We start from the raw sequence: 15,414 nt of genomic DNA on the forward strand, positions 1-15,414 counted from the left end.
TAACTTGTCTCATTCCTGGGGAAAATTTAGACTCGACCCACATGAGGGCCGTGGTCACTCCAGAGCGATCTCTGGCTATTCAGCAGCTCGTGAAAACCTTTACGCCCGGGGCTTCTCTGCCACTCAGAGTGTTTCAGAAGATGCTAGGTCTAATGAGTTCGGCATCTCCTGCTCTGCAGCTGGGCTTGCTTCATATGCGCCCTCTGCAGTTCTGGCTGAAACCACGGGTCCCACCCCAAGCCTGGCAACATGGTCGTTCCTAGCCCAAGGTGAACCAGGCGTGCGTCGCAACCCTGGCCCCTTGGATGAATCCCTGTTGGTTTGAGCAGGGCGTGGCAATTGGGGCAATAGACAAGAGGAAGATCGTCTTCACAGATACCTCCAAGCTGGGTTGGGGAGCTCTGTGCGACAGCCGCCCAGCCCTTGGTGCTTGGAACGGCCCGGAAAGCGAGCTGCATATCAACCGTCTGGAAATGATGACGGTATATCGAGCTCTCCAGGCCTTCCTTCCTCTCCTGGTGGGACACCACGTCTTAGTCAGGTCAGACGGCATGATGGTGGTGTCCTTCATAAATCACCAGGGCGGGCTCTCTTCAAAGCCCCTCTTCACTCTAGCGAAAACCATCCTAGAGTGGGCCCAGTGCTCTCTCGTTGAGGACAGCACTGAACACAGGGGCGAACATGTTGTCCCGGAGCAACCTTCCCTCAGAGGAATGGTCACTCCACCCCCCGCACAGTTCAGAAAATTTGGGATGTCTTCAGGACTCCTGATGGCTACTGAAGGGATCCAGAGGTTGAATCCCCCTCGTCCCCTCACGGTTCCTACCTGGGACCTTTCTGTGGTTCTTAGAGGCCTTAAAGGGTCCTCCTTTTGAACCAATCCAGACTGCCGACTTACGGCCCCTGTCGCTGAAAACTGCCCTACTGCTAGCTTTAGCATCGGTTTAAGCATTTGGGAGATTTACAGGTGCTCTCTGTGAGCCCCTCGTGTCTTGAATTTGGGCCTAACGACTCCAAAGTCGTCCTGAAACCTAGACCTAGATATGTCCCGAAAGTCATATCTACCACCTTTAGGGTGCAGATGGTCGTTCTCATCCGCTGCTCTTCCTCCTTCTCAGGATGAACAGGAGTTGAACTTACTCTGTCCTGTCAGGGCCCTGAGGACTTACATTGACCGTTCCGCCTCTTTTCGTCAGGCGGAACAGCTTTTTGTCTGCTTTGGTGGCCGCACAAAGTCTTCCGGTCATGAAGACCATGCTTTCCAGATGGATAGTCGTCGCTATAGCACTCGCTTACTCCTCCTTAGGCCTTCAATGCCCTTTAGGTGTAAAGAGCGCAGTCCATGAGAGGTATGGCCTCCTCGTGGGCGTGGTCCTGTGGTGTTTCCATCACGACATCTGCACGGCAAGCCGGCTGGGCCTCACCGTCCACATTTGTCAGGTTTTATAATCTAGATGTCCTGCGTTTCAGACGCAGGTCCTCTCTGCATAAGCTTCACTGCTGTGTGCAGCTTATGGTTTTCCATTACGACCCTGACCACGTCCGGGTGTAACTATATTCTGTGCCCTCTATATGCACCCTATGGGCCCCACTGGGTGCCTTGGTTTATGGGCTGTGGAGGATGACTACAGTGTTACAGTCCCCGTTGTCTGGGCCATCCTGTCCTATAGGTATCTGTCGCGAGCCCTTTTTCAAGTGCTCTGCCCCGATGCTCGGTCATCCCCCTGCAAAGCACGGCGTGATAGAACTGTCCCCATATGCATCTTGTCTTATGTATAATAAGACAACGCAGTACTCGTGTAGTATCGCAAGGGAACATACTCGGTTACTAACGTAACCTCGGTTCCCTTAGATACGGAACGAGTACTGCGTACTTTGCCGCGCTACTCGCGGGGTGCCTCATGCCGTCGCTTCAGTCAAATTAAATCGATTGCCATGGTGAGACGGCCGCTTACATAGCCCGATACCCCGCCCCTTTTGGCAGGCTCAAGCAGACTCACTCTGCCGCGCCGTCATTGGTTCATTTACTTTAACTCCACTAACCAATGGCTGGTGCAGTTACACTGCGTGATTGAATAAAGGCTTCAGAATCGGAGAAAAAGGAGTTTTCCCCATATGCGTCTTGTCTTATGTATAATAAAACGAACGATGCAGTACTCGTTCCGTATCTAAGAGAACCGAGATTACGTTAGCAACCGAGTACGTTTTCCACACTGGTTTCATTAAATTGACACAATGAAGAATGTTAATCATGGACAATATAACAATAAAATAGTAATATTTACCTACTAATCTTTATTTTTAATATACTGTATGAAAAATGGCACTTTAAGTGAATCACTGAATCAGATTTTTGAATCAATTAATTTTTAAAACAGCATTTTGAACTGATTCAAAGAAATTAATTTACCTATTTATAATATCATTTTGCTGCTGAAGACATGCTGTTAAACATCTCTGTCTAATGTTCTCATACTAACAAGTTGCAAAAGACTCTATCCAGCCTCCAACCACCCCCAAAAGATCTGTTAAATGCCCTAACACTGATTACTTTATTTTTAAAAGACATTTTGTGAATTACCTGTCTCCATGATGAACTAAACTGCATTTAAAAAGTCATGGTCTGTTTTATAACTGCAGTGCAAGTGAGATCTATTACTGAGACCTGGCATTCAACATTTAGAACTCTGAGCTTTTCTTTGTTGTTTCAAAAGGGAGTATTGCTTCCACCAGAAAATAGTCTTACTATGTTTTCAATTAATGCACACCATTCAGTTTTAATGCTTTCTAAAACGCTTGAGAGACTGCAAGACTGTATGCTTCAGCTTCCCTCAGTCTGCTAGCTGAGCAACATGGAAATATTTTTACAACACTACCTTTTTCTTATTATTGGTGTATTTAAAATTTGAATGAAGTTTTGGCTTCAGAGTTAGCATCCTTGGTCAAATTTCAAACATGCACTCTCAAGATAATTCAAGTTCAGACTATAAAACAAAGAAATGACTCATGACTGCAATGAATCGATTCATAGTCTTCCTCAATGTTTCACTATAATATAATAATAATAATAATAATAATAGTCTATTACTTTAAATTTAAAAGCGACTAAGGCAAACATTAATGTGTATTCAAAACAATACGTTTTTGATTTAAATGTAAACAACTTAAGATATCTGTTTTCTTACCTTTATTCCATCGATACCTGGAATACCAGGTGGCCCAATGGAACCCTACAAATGAAAATTACATATTGCCATTAGACATATATTTAAAATAATATTTGATATTAAATTAGATATAGAAAATAGATAGTTTAAAGTTTCTGAAAAAAAGTAGTTAAGTTAGTAGTATCATTACTTGTAGTTAGGTTTTCTCTAACATTGTCAAAAAGAAAAATAGAATATAAATAGACATCTAGAATATTTCGGTAACACTTTACAATAAGGTTAATTTGTTAACATTAGTTAATGTATTAACTAACATGAACTAACCATGAACAATACATTTGTTACTGTATTTGTTAGTATTTGTTAACATTAGTTAATAAAAAGTACAGTTTGTTTACAACTCTTTATTTTAATAATGTATTAGTAAATGTTGAAATTAACATTATCATAAGATTAATAAATGCTGTAGAAGTGCAGTTCATTATTAGTTTCATGTTAAGTAATGTAGTTAACTAATGTTAACCAATGAACCTTATTGTAAAATGTTACCATTATTTTTTACCATATTAGTGTAGGGTTGGGTATCATTTGAAATTTTTCAAATTATGATTCTGTTCATCAATGCAGTTCTTATTTATTTCCAATTTTAAATTCTAATAAGGTTAAAAAATGAAGTCAAATGTTTAGATATCAAACATATTTATTCTGTCTTTTTGCTAAACATTTCTTTGGCAGCCGAATACCATGAACAAAAAACAGCAGCCTATAAAGAACACTAAACAAACAAAAACAACTAGATTAATTAATTAATATAAATGTTAAAGATTATTAAGACAAGTAAACAGTCAGTAAAAAATAAGAACAAATAAACAAATTATAAATAGCACAAATAAATACAACTGAACAAAATTCAGGTACATCAAATGTAATTAAATGCAAAATAACACTGCAAGGTTTTTTTTATATATATATATATATATATATATAAATAAAATATAGATTAATCCTTATTAAAGTTACAAAACCTATTCAGTCAAGATCAGTGAGTGAATTTCTCTTTGTCTTTTGTTGTTTGCTTAACATTAATGACAAAGACAGCAGCAGGGAATATTAAGCTGCTTTTACTTTAAGACTGAATGCACAGATCCAGTATACTGATATATGTTTTCATTCTCAACTGTTTAGTTCAATTAAAGGTGGGGTAAGTAGATTTTGAAAAACACTGTTTGGAAGTTAGTCGGGCCGACACCAATAACAAACGTGTAACCAAATCAGTATTAGGGGGCGTATAACGTTGAGGAGGCAGAACGAGTAAGAGGAGATTTGAGAGAAGAAGAAAAAAAAACTGCAGAAAGAGAGATGAGACAATACAAAAGAGCTCAAAAGAATATCACTGGAATGAAGGGTTATGACTGGGGCAAGATCTTTAAGACCCGCGTTAATATTAGAAAGGACTTCCAGCACTGGAGAGAGTTAAGCAGGAAGGCCTGAAATCAGACGCGGAGGCTGCTTTGATTCCGCTTCACATGTGAGTAACACTGGTTTGAATGTCATTGATTGTCTGGAGCTGCTGTGCTGTTTGTATTTACTCTTGAGTTCTGTACGTTCATTTTTTGTGCTTCCTTGTCATTCGTTCATCATCTGCGCTTTATTTTCGTGAAGCATTTTGTTGCGCGTCAGCTGTGATAGACTTCCACTCTCGCATTGCGTGTGTAACAGTGACAGCAATACAGCTAGTGAGAGTTGTGCAGGTAAACCACTGCACACTGACGATCGCTAGAGAATGCGGTGTTTAGCATCATTGTCAGTGCACTTGCCTCACCTGCCAGCAGCGAATGGGCCGGGGTTCGAGACCAACTTGGAGCAGGGTGGTTAAGAATAGGATTGGAGAGTGAGTTTTGGAGGCAGCACAAAGAAGAGAGGGGTGGGTTTGTTTGGGTTGATTTCAAATATCAACAATGTCCAATAGCATATTTGAAAATCTACTTATCCCACCTTTAAGACAAATCCGACTTTGTTTCTGAGTATACTTGCCAAGACGGGCATTTTGACATAAATTTGTGTGTATTTGTCCGTTCAAGCACAAGACAAAAAGAAAGAGAACTCAATTCAGTATACACACAATATTTGAGAGGCGGCTTTCTGTGTGTGCACTTCAGATGTGTGCACACAGAAAAGAGTTTTGTGTCTTCTTCCACTTGATTGGTTTAACATCACATTAAATGCACACTCAGGAATCAATTGTCAACGTTTTTCATTCCAATGACGATGAGGAAGGCAGATTAAGTGGTTCAAAATAACAACATGATTTTACAAGAGCAAACAACATGAGACAGTGCATGGCACAAACAATACCGGACAAAGGAACTTGAGAAACAGAGGAACATATATATACAAGATAATTAACAGAATACTAACAGGTGTGATCAAATAATCAGTAACCATAGTAACAAACTAGAGGCGGGAAAATTAACAAAGGAAGTGTTACGTGTGGTGCTGCAGGGATGAGGCAATACACGGTTAATCCACAAAGTAAGGGTCTTTAATGAATGTAGGAGCAGAAACACAACACTAACACACAGTAAGCTAACAATAAGAATGGACAGGGAGTGAAGGGAGTGAGTCCATGATAAAGGGAGTGCTAATGATAAAGTCCAGATGCAGGTGATGAGTGCTGATGGGGAGATGATGAGGGAAGTGAGTGCAGGTGTGGAGACAGGAGGATACTGGGAAATGGAGTCCGGGAACGAAGGGAAACTATGACAGGAAGCAGGTGACTGATTATAAACAAACTCAAAGTCCATGAAAATCAAACTAAACCAGATAATCATTACAGCATAATCATTACAGCTATGTTTCATCCACATATTTTTATGCGCATTTTGGGATATCGCATAAAAAAAAAATAAAAAAAAAACGCTGGATGGAAACGCCAAGATAAATTCTAAAAATGCGCATAAAAAACTTATGCGCTCAAATGAGTAGGATACATTTTTTTGTACGACACGAAAACATGTCTGTCTGTCATTAAAGTGGTTCGGTTAATTCCCTCCCAGAAGCACCTCACGCGATTGCGTTCACAAATACAAACCGAATTCCAGAAATGTTGGGATGTTTTTTTTTAAATTTGAATAAAATGAAAACTAAAAGATGAGCCAATATTTTATTCACAAGAGAACATAGATAACATAAATGTTTAAACTGAGAAATTTTACAATTTTATGCACAAAATGAGCTCATTTCAAATTTGATGGCCTTCCCTGAAATAGATGTCGTCTGGAGGGGAGCATATGTTGCTCTAAAACCTTTATATACTTTTCAGCATTCACAGTGCCTTCCAAAACATTCAAGCTGCCCATACCGTATGCACTTATGCACCCCCCCTACCATCAGAGGTGCTGGCTTTTGAACTGAACGCTGATGACACGCTGGAAGGTCTCCCTCCTCTTTAGCCCGGAAGACACGGTGTCCGTGATTTCCAACAAGAATGTCAAATTTGGACTGACCATAGAACACTTTTCCACATTGAAACAGCCCATTTTAAATGAGCCTCGGCCCAGGACATGACGGCGCTTCTGGACCATGTTCACACATGGCTTCCTTTTTGCATGATAGAGCTTTAGTTGGCATCTGCAGATGGCACTTCAGTTTGTGTTTACCGACAGTGGTTTCTGGAAGTATTCCTGGGCCCATTTAGTAATGTCATTGACACAATCATGCCGATGAGTGATGCAGTGTCGTCTGAGGGTCCGAAGACCACTGGCATCCAATAAAGGTCTTCAGCCTTATCACTTACGCACAGAGATTTCTCCAGTTTCTCTGAATCTTTTGATGATGTTATGCACTGTAGATGATGAGATTTGCAAAACCTTTGCAATTTGACATTGAGGAACATTGTTTTTAAAGTATTCCACAATCTTTTTACACACTCTTTCACAGCTCTGCCCATCTTTACTTCTGAGAAACTCTGCCTCTCTAAGACATCCCTTTTATTAGCTAATCATGTTACAGACCTGATATCAATTACCTTAATTAGCTGCTAGATGTTCTTCAGCTGGATCTTTTCAAAATTTCTTGCTTTTTCAGCCATTTGTTGCCCCCGTGCCAACTTTTTTGAGACCTGTAGCAGGCATCAAATTTGAAATGAGCTCATTTATTGAATAAAAGTGTAAAACGTTCTCTGTTTAAACATTTGTTATCTTATCTATGTTCTATTGTGAATAAAATATTGGCTCATGTGATTTAAAAGTCTTTTAGTTTTAATTTTATTCAAATATAAAAAACGTCCCAACATTTCCTGAATTCGGGTTGTACTAGGCATTTGAATGCAAGATAACACGACAGCGTTTATTGTGTTTCATCTGCACGCTGTAACGTGGTGGCTGTGTAGGAACTCACACGACGAAGAAGATAAATCTTAATAAGTCTTTACTAGATAATCCAGCACGTAAACACAGATGAAGGCAGGAACACAACACAACACAACACTTGTAATATACGAGACCCGACACTGAAATAATAAAGTCATTAACTTAAATACACAGACGATTAACTCAAATGACAGACAGCTGTGATAATTAAGTCAGTGTCCATGGTGACTGATTGTGGCAGGAAAACAGAACAAAGGAGCACATGTGACTAATGAAAACAAACAAACTGAAAGTCCATGTGGTGAGGGTGTGACACACGCTCTGAGGTGCAAATAATTTATTATATATGAAAATGATTATATACAATGGCTTCTATTGCAGAAACTTCCATTTTTCTTAGTGATATTTAATGCCAGTGTATCAGGAAGTGAATTTTTGTTCTCTTTGACTCGCTGGATAGAAGCAGTGCTTTATTCACAAATGTTAAATGCGATATTCAAAATTTGCGCATAAGTTAAATACGCAACTTTGGATGGAAACATAGCTATTGATAAGTGGTAACACTTTACAATAAGGTTCATTAGTTAAACATTAGTTAATATATTAACTAACATGAACTAACCATGAGCAATACATCTGTTACTGCATTTATTAATCTTTGTTAACATTAGTTAATGAAAATACAGTTGTTCATTGTTTGTTCATGTTAGTTCACAGTGCATTAACTAATGTTAACAAAATTTTAATAATTTATTAGTAAATGTTGAAATTAACATTAACAAAGATTAATAAATGCTATAGAAGTGCAGTTAATTATTAGTTCATGTTAACTAATGTAGTTAATTAATGTTAACTAATGAACCTTGTTGTAAAGTGTTACTGATAAGTGAAATAGCAATTTTAACTTTACAAAAAGTATTTGACTACCTTAGGTATCCGATTCCACAATTTGATTCGATTTTCATTTCCCAACCCTGATTCATGGAATCTTTAGTGTGTTGTGTAGGAGCATTGGTGTTTCTCATCAAAAAACCATCTTGCATGATTACTGGACTGAAAAGTTTTTATGCAATTATTTTTCAACTAGACTAGATTTAGACATGTTTGGAAACAGTGAATTCTCATTTTAATTTTTTTTTATAAAAATCACCAAACATTTCCTGTCAAGAGATTTGCCAAAGAAAACCACTTGAAGTGATTCTGACGGACTCAAATATGTTGTAATATGGTTGCATACATGAAAAAGTAACTGTTTACATTGGGTCTTTGGGATGTGGGTCTGCCACGGGGCACACCCAAATGAGGCCCTGAGATGAGCGCAGTCATTGACACAGCAGTGTGTCATCGGCCTTAGTGTGCTGAGGAGACTGTCGACTGCTGACAGCTCAAACAGACAGCTTTATTGAGGATACTTTGAAAACACTGGCAGCTACCTGATGTCAAGACAATGTACATCTGCTATATATATTAACCTCCTGGAGCCGGCGGTATCGCCGGCGATACCACCTTGCTTTTTTCTTATCAGTATGAAAGAGACTCAAAATTGTATGTGCAAAATGTGCAAAATTAAGAGTTATACTCCATTTTAATCCGTGAAATATCACAAAAAAAATGAGACTTATGTCTAAAGAAAGGTTGAAATGTCAGGTTTTAAATCGTGTAAGTCAAATCAAAAACAAATATTCTCTGTTTATGTAATCTGAATGAAAATAGAGAGATTAAAGTCGTTTGCGAGTCAGCTCATTATACACAAATTCAGCCACGCCCAAGGAGCTCACGCTCTATTCAGACACAAATTCGCTCGCTCCGATTCATCCAGTCGTTAACAGCAGGTACATTGGTGGGTTGCCCCGGACCAGGGGAACAGCAGATGTTGGAACCCTAGAATACACTGGAACGGGGTCAGACCGGTTGCTGGCTTCCGGATCGAGTTCTGAGCATATTCAGCCCATAGTAGGTATCGAGACCAGTCATTTTGGTGGCGGTTGCAGTATGAGCGGAGGAAACAGGTGAGTTCTTGGTTCAGGCTTTCGATCTGGCCGTTGGATTGTGGATGATAGCCGGAGGTGAGGCTGACATTTATGTTAAGTGCTTGACAGAAGGCTGACCAAAACATGAAGTAAACTGTGGACCACGGTCGGAAACTATATCCTCTGGAAGCCCGTATATACGGAAGACCCAGTTGCAGAGGAGTTCAGCTGTTTGCATGGCTGTGGGTAGTTTGGGCAGAGGAATGAGACGGCAGGCCTTGGAAAAGCGGTCAATGATGGTGAGTATGGTGGTATAGTTGCTGGATGCAGGTAGGTCGGTCACGAAGTCGATGGCAATATGGGACCAGGGGCGTTGAGGTAGTGGTAGAGGTTGAAGGAGACCAGCAGGTAGTTGATGAGATGGTTTATTCATGTTGCAGGTCGGACATTGCTTGACGAACTGAGTCGTGTCTTTATTCAATGTGGGCCACCAAAACCGATTTTGAAGGAGATGGATGGTTGCTGTGATGCCAGGATGACCGGATGAAGGTAGGTTGTGTACCAGTTCCAGTAAACAACCACGGAAGTTCTCAGGGACGAAGACCTTGTCAGGTGGGCATTCGGTCGGGATTTCGTTCAGAGCGTTGGCCTGTTCCAGCTCGGTCATGATATCCCATTGTATGGGTGCAATAACCAGAGAAGCGGGTAAGACAGTTTCAGGATTTTGTTGTGTGAGCTCACCTTCGTACTGACGGGAGAGAGCATCAGCTTTAACGTTCTTGGAGCCCGGTCGATAGGTGACAGTGAAATGGAAGCGGGAGAAGAACAATGACCATTGGGCCTGCCGGGGATTAAGTCTCTTCGCTGTCCGAAGGTATTCGAGATTCTTGTGATCCATTAACACCACGAAGGGATGTGTGGCCCCCTCCAGCCAATGACGCCATTCCTCGAATGCCGCTTTCATGGCCAGTAATTCTCGGTCTCCGACGTCATAGTTCCGCTCTGCTGCTGTGAGTTTTCTGGAGTGGAAAGCACATGGGTAAAGTTTAGGTGGGTTACCTTGCCTTTGAGAGAGTACTGCACCAAGACAGGTACTGGATGCGTCAACCTCAACTATGAAAGGGAGAGACGGATCGGGATGACGTAAGATGGGGGCTGTGGGAAAACGGTTCTTGAGTTGGAAGGCTTGGATGGCGGAAGGGGTCCAGTTGAGGGAGTTATGTCCTCTCTTTACCATGCTCGTGAGAGGGCAGGCTATGGTGCTGAAGTTGCGGATGAAACGCCGGTAAAAGTTCGAGAAACCCAGGAAGCGCTGCAGTTCTTTGAGGGTAGTGGGTTGTGGCCAGTTGAGGATGGTGGACACTTTCTTCTCGTCCATGGCTACTCCATCAGGACTGATTATGTAGCCCAGGAAAGAGGTAGATGTTTGGTGAAATTCACATTTCTCAGCCTTGGCATAAAGTTGATACTGAATCAATCGTTTGAGGACCATTCTGACCTGTTGTATATGTTCCCCCATGGAGTCCGAGTAGATCAGGATGTCGTTGATGTAGACAATCACGAATCTGTTGAGCATGTCTCTGAAGACGTCATTGATGAAAGCCTGGAAGACAGAAGGACTATTGACCAGCCCGAAGGGCATAACGAGATATTCATAGTGTCCAGTGGCTGTTGAGAAGGCAGTTTTCCATTCATCCCCTTCTCTAATCCGGATCAAATTATAGGTGCTGCGGAGATCTAACTTCGTGAAATACTTGGCTGAACGTAGTTGTTCTAATGCTGCTGGGACTAGGGGTAATGGGTATCTGAACTTAACAGTAATGTCGTTGAGTCCACGGTAATCGATGCAGGGACGGAGGCCGCCATCCTTCTTGCCCACGAAGAAGAAGCCCGCAGAGGCAGGAGAGGTAGAGGGACGGATGAAACCCTTAGCCAGCTCCTCTTCAATGTATCTCCTCATGGCCTCTGACTCAGGTTGTGACAGAGGAAATATACGACCCTTGGGTGGTGTGGTTCCTGAAATGAGATCAATAGCACAGTCATAAGTACGGTGAGGAGGTAGCTGAGAGGCACGCACCTTGCTGAAGGCTATGGCTAGGTCTCTGTATTCGATGGGTAGGTTGAGGTCTGAGGTGGGTTCGGTGGGATCAGCGGTCTGGATCGCTCTGACAGGTAAGGGAGATGAGTGAGTCAGGCATTTGGTTTGACAGTGTTCGTTCCAGTGTGTGATTTGACCCTCTCTCCAGCAGATTTGGGGATTATGGGTGCGTAGCCAGGGCAGACCAAGGATGATGGAGGAAGTGGAAGTGGGAAGGATATGAAACTGAATGGATTCAGTATGGAACAGTCCGGTTAGCATAGTGAGTTGTTGAGAGATGGCGTTAACACGTCCAGAGCCAAGCGGCCGGCCGTCTATTGCTTCCACTCTGAGGGAAGAAGAGCACTCAATTAATGGAATGTGGTTTTGTTGAGCAAAACTTTGGGACATGAAGTTTCCCGCTGCCCCTGAATCCAGTAATGCAGAAGAGGTTAGGCGTTGATCATTAAACAGAAGTGTAATGGGTACAGTCACGCACATGTCAGAGCTGTAATAAGGGTTAGCATCACTCACCGACCGGGGGTTTTCAGGAGGGGAACGCACAGGACAGTTGTTTCTCACATGACCGGGGTTTCCACAGTATAAGCATAGACGGTGGGTTAGCCTGCGACTTCTCTCCTCCTCCGACAAATGGTAGGAATTCATTTGCATGGGTTCTGAATACTCTGGGTCCACGGGGGGAGAGGAACGAACATTGCGTTTAAGACTGGTCTTACGGGAACGCATGAGATTGTCAATTTGGATGGTAAGTTCAATGAATTGATCCAGACTCCTGCCTTCATCGCGGCAGGCGAGCTCCGTCTGTAATTCATAAGACAATCCTCTTCGAAAACATACTTTAAGCGTGTCACTCAAGTAATTGGTCTGTGCTGCAAGCATGCGGAAGGCCAGAGCGTATTCAGCCGCCGTTCTACGCCCCTGGGTAAGCTCCATTAAGCGATCACCGGCCCCTTTTCTGTCACTGGGGTGATCGAAAACCTATCTAAATCTCTGCAGGAAGTACTCAAAAGAGGGAAAAGCTGACCCATCGTCTCTCCAAACAGCGGTAATCCACTCCAAAGCCCTCCCGGTGAACAATGAACAGACGAACGCAATCTTTCCTGCCTCAGTGGTGTACAATGCAGGTTGCTGACTAATGAAGAGGGAGCACTGAAGAATGAAGCCCTTACATTTAGTGGGATCGCCGCCGAACTTCTCTGGGAGGGATAGGCGTGGATTCCCTGGCGGCGGCGTTCCTGCCGCGTGGGTAATGGCGGCTGCGGCGGGTGTCGGAGGCGCCGCTGGAGCAGGTGAGTGGAGACCATGTAGCGCTTTCACCAGTTCCTCAGTAAGTGACGTGAGGCGATTGAGCTGATGTTGGTGTGCAGCGAGCTGACTGGCTTGTGCTGACATGGTTGCACACAGGTGAGACAAAGCCGCTGGATCTTGTGCTGGCGAAGTCTTCTGTAACGGGTCGTCACTCGAGTTGGGATCCATAAGCAGGCTTTTGTTAGAGAGATGCGTGGTACAACAGGCAGGGTCAAACAGGGGCAAACAGGTATGGTGTAGGAAAGGCAGAATCGTAGTCAAGGTACAGGCAAGGAATTAGGGCAGGCGGAAAACACTCACAGTCCAGATAACAGTAAACAGTCCAAAAGGCGGGCGGCAGAGAATCGTAATCGAGAGGCAAACAGGATCAGTAGCAGGCAGGCAATAAACACAGGAAAACGCTCAGAAATGTACACCGTGGCAATACAAGACTTCGCAATGGAGAAGAGGCAATGAGAGTCTTAAATAGTCCGGTTAATGAGCGTCAGCTGGGTGTGGTGATTAGTCCAAGGTTTGGGGCTGCTGGGAAATGTAGTGCGTGAGTGTGAGTGCAAGTCAGTACTCGGGAGAGGGTTCCCTCCGATGGCCAGAGGAGGGAGTTACGGAGTTCGTCTCCGTGACAATTATAGTTAAATAAAAACCTGGAAAAAAGATTTCCTCCATCAACGATGTCCATTGGGTTGACAATTGCTTTTAGTTTGAAATATAAAACACCCAACATGTCCAGACATGTTGGGGTTTCCATGTTTTATGTAGGGTTTATGTAGACTTTTTTCTTTTTCTGTATAATCTGACCCCATCTATCATGTTAAACTTTTTTCATTTTTATATTCTCAAAACATAATTTAGTATAAATTATAATTTAAAAAGTTGTTTTGCAAATGGGGATACATTTTTCTAGTTAAATAAAAAATATAAAAACATTTGCTTTTAGTTTATACTGAAATCTAAAAATCTCTCTCTCTCTCTCTCCTACACACCCACACACACAGACACACACACACACACACAGACACACACACACTTCAAAGAGTTCTTTTAAATGATTATAAAATAATTTATAAAACAACTCATATTTTTCAGAGAGGAGGGAAAGCACTCCTTAACATGAATAGCAGAATGCAATAAAGTTGAAATCTAAAAAAGCTCTCTCTCTCTCTCTCTCTCTCTCACACACACACACACACACACACATTTCAAAAGTGAAAAACATTCTGTTCTTTTAAGGAAGATGGTAATAAATAAAAGTATAACACTGCTATTAATAACAAACAGTTGCTAAATTTACTGAAACCAATTATTATAGTTTTAGTTAAATGAAAACATGAAATGGTTTACAAACTATCTCATTGTCTCTCCAAGTGACTTGCAACAATGCATGGTAGTCACAGAGGGGGAGAGCAATGGTCAGCAGGGGTGGATGAAACATTATTTTAGCATAATTGTAAAAGTTTAGATTACATATTTTACAATTAAACAATCATTCAAATTAAATCTTTTTAGTTTTTTTAAATTATATTTTTAAGTCTTAATAAATCAAATCTTTGACATTTTATTCATCAGTGTGTGTGTAAAAATGTACGGGTCTCACAAGCCATCTCTCACATTGTGTAACATTTTCAATAATTCATTATGAAAATCACCAAGCATTTTCAGAGAGAAACAATGATTTCATTCAGACCCTGTGATGCCTCAGGTTAGTTCTATAAAAGGAACTTATCTCTATTTTAAATTGAAATGATTCTAAATATAAATAATATAAAATGTTACTAAAAAAAAATTTAAACAATTTAAATAGTTTAGTTTTAGTGAAATTAATATATACATTAAAAATATATATTTTAAAAATTTTGCAATGATAAAAAAAAATAATAAGTAAAAATAAAATAAAAAGCATTAATAAAACACTCCCAGATCCTCCCCGGAATGAACTCCAGTGTGAAATGAATGGTTCAGACCCTCACAGAGTTGTGAGGGTGGAGTCAGACCAGATGAGCCTCTGTCACAGTGTATGTTAAGACATCTAACTCCATTCCAGAGTGAATGTTTTCGTACTAAATTTATTTCAAAGCACAATTTTAAAAGTTTAAAAATAGTCTTTTAAAAATAAAATATTGTTTAAATGAAATCTTTAAAGATTTAATCAAAATCAAATATTCTTCTTAGGAGTCTACAGTATCTGTAATGAAGGGTCAACAGGAAGTGGATCCATTTGCAGCTTAATTCACGATAGCAGAGATACAGACAAGGACAGAGCAATACCATAAACAGGGACAGGCAGGGGTCGAGGCTGGCAGCAGGAATCAGAGACAGGTCGCAGGCAAGGATCAAGACAGGCGGCAAACAATCACAGTCCAGAGTACAGGCAAAGTTCAGGGCAGGCGGCAGAGGTTCACAAATAACAAGCAGTCCAGGTAATAACAAGATATCAGTCCACAGAATAACACTCAGAAATGACCACCGTAGCAAATCAAGACTTCGCGAAGATGTGGTGTGTGTGC

At 41.4% G+C, this 15,414-nt stretch overlaps 1 protein-coding gene across 1 annotated transcript in view; it reads right to left on the reverse strand.

The window, feature by feature from the left end:
• LOC127523040 (collagen alpha-1(XXV) chain-like) overlaps nt 1-15,414 on the reverse strand; it is a 187,123-nt gene that overhangs the window by 99,422 nt on the left and 72,287 nt on the right. Inside the window, exon 5 of the mRNA XM_051913491.1 lies at nt 3,186-3,230. Within this exon, the coding sequence (XP_051769451.1) occupies nt 3,186-3,230 (45 nt within the window). The remainder of the gene's footprint in view (nt 1-3,185; nt 3,231-15,414) is intronic.

The sequence above is a fragment of the Ctenopharyngodon idella genome, chromosome 11, assembly GCF_019924925.1.
Source record: "Ctenopharyngodon idella isolate HZGC_01 chromosome 11, HZGC01, whole genome shotgun sequence".
NCBI classification, from domain to species: domain Eukaryota; kingdom Metazoa; phylum Chordata; class Actinopteri; order Cypriniformes; family Xenocyprididae; genus Ctenopharyngodon; species Ctenopharyngodon idella.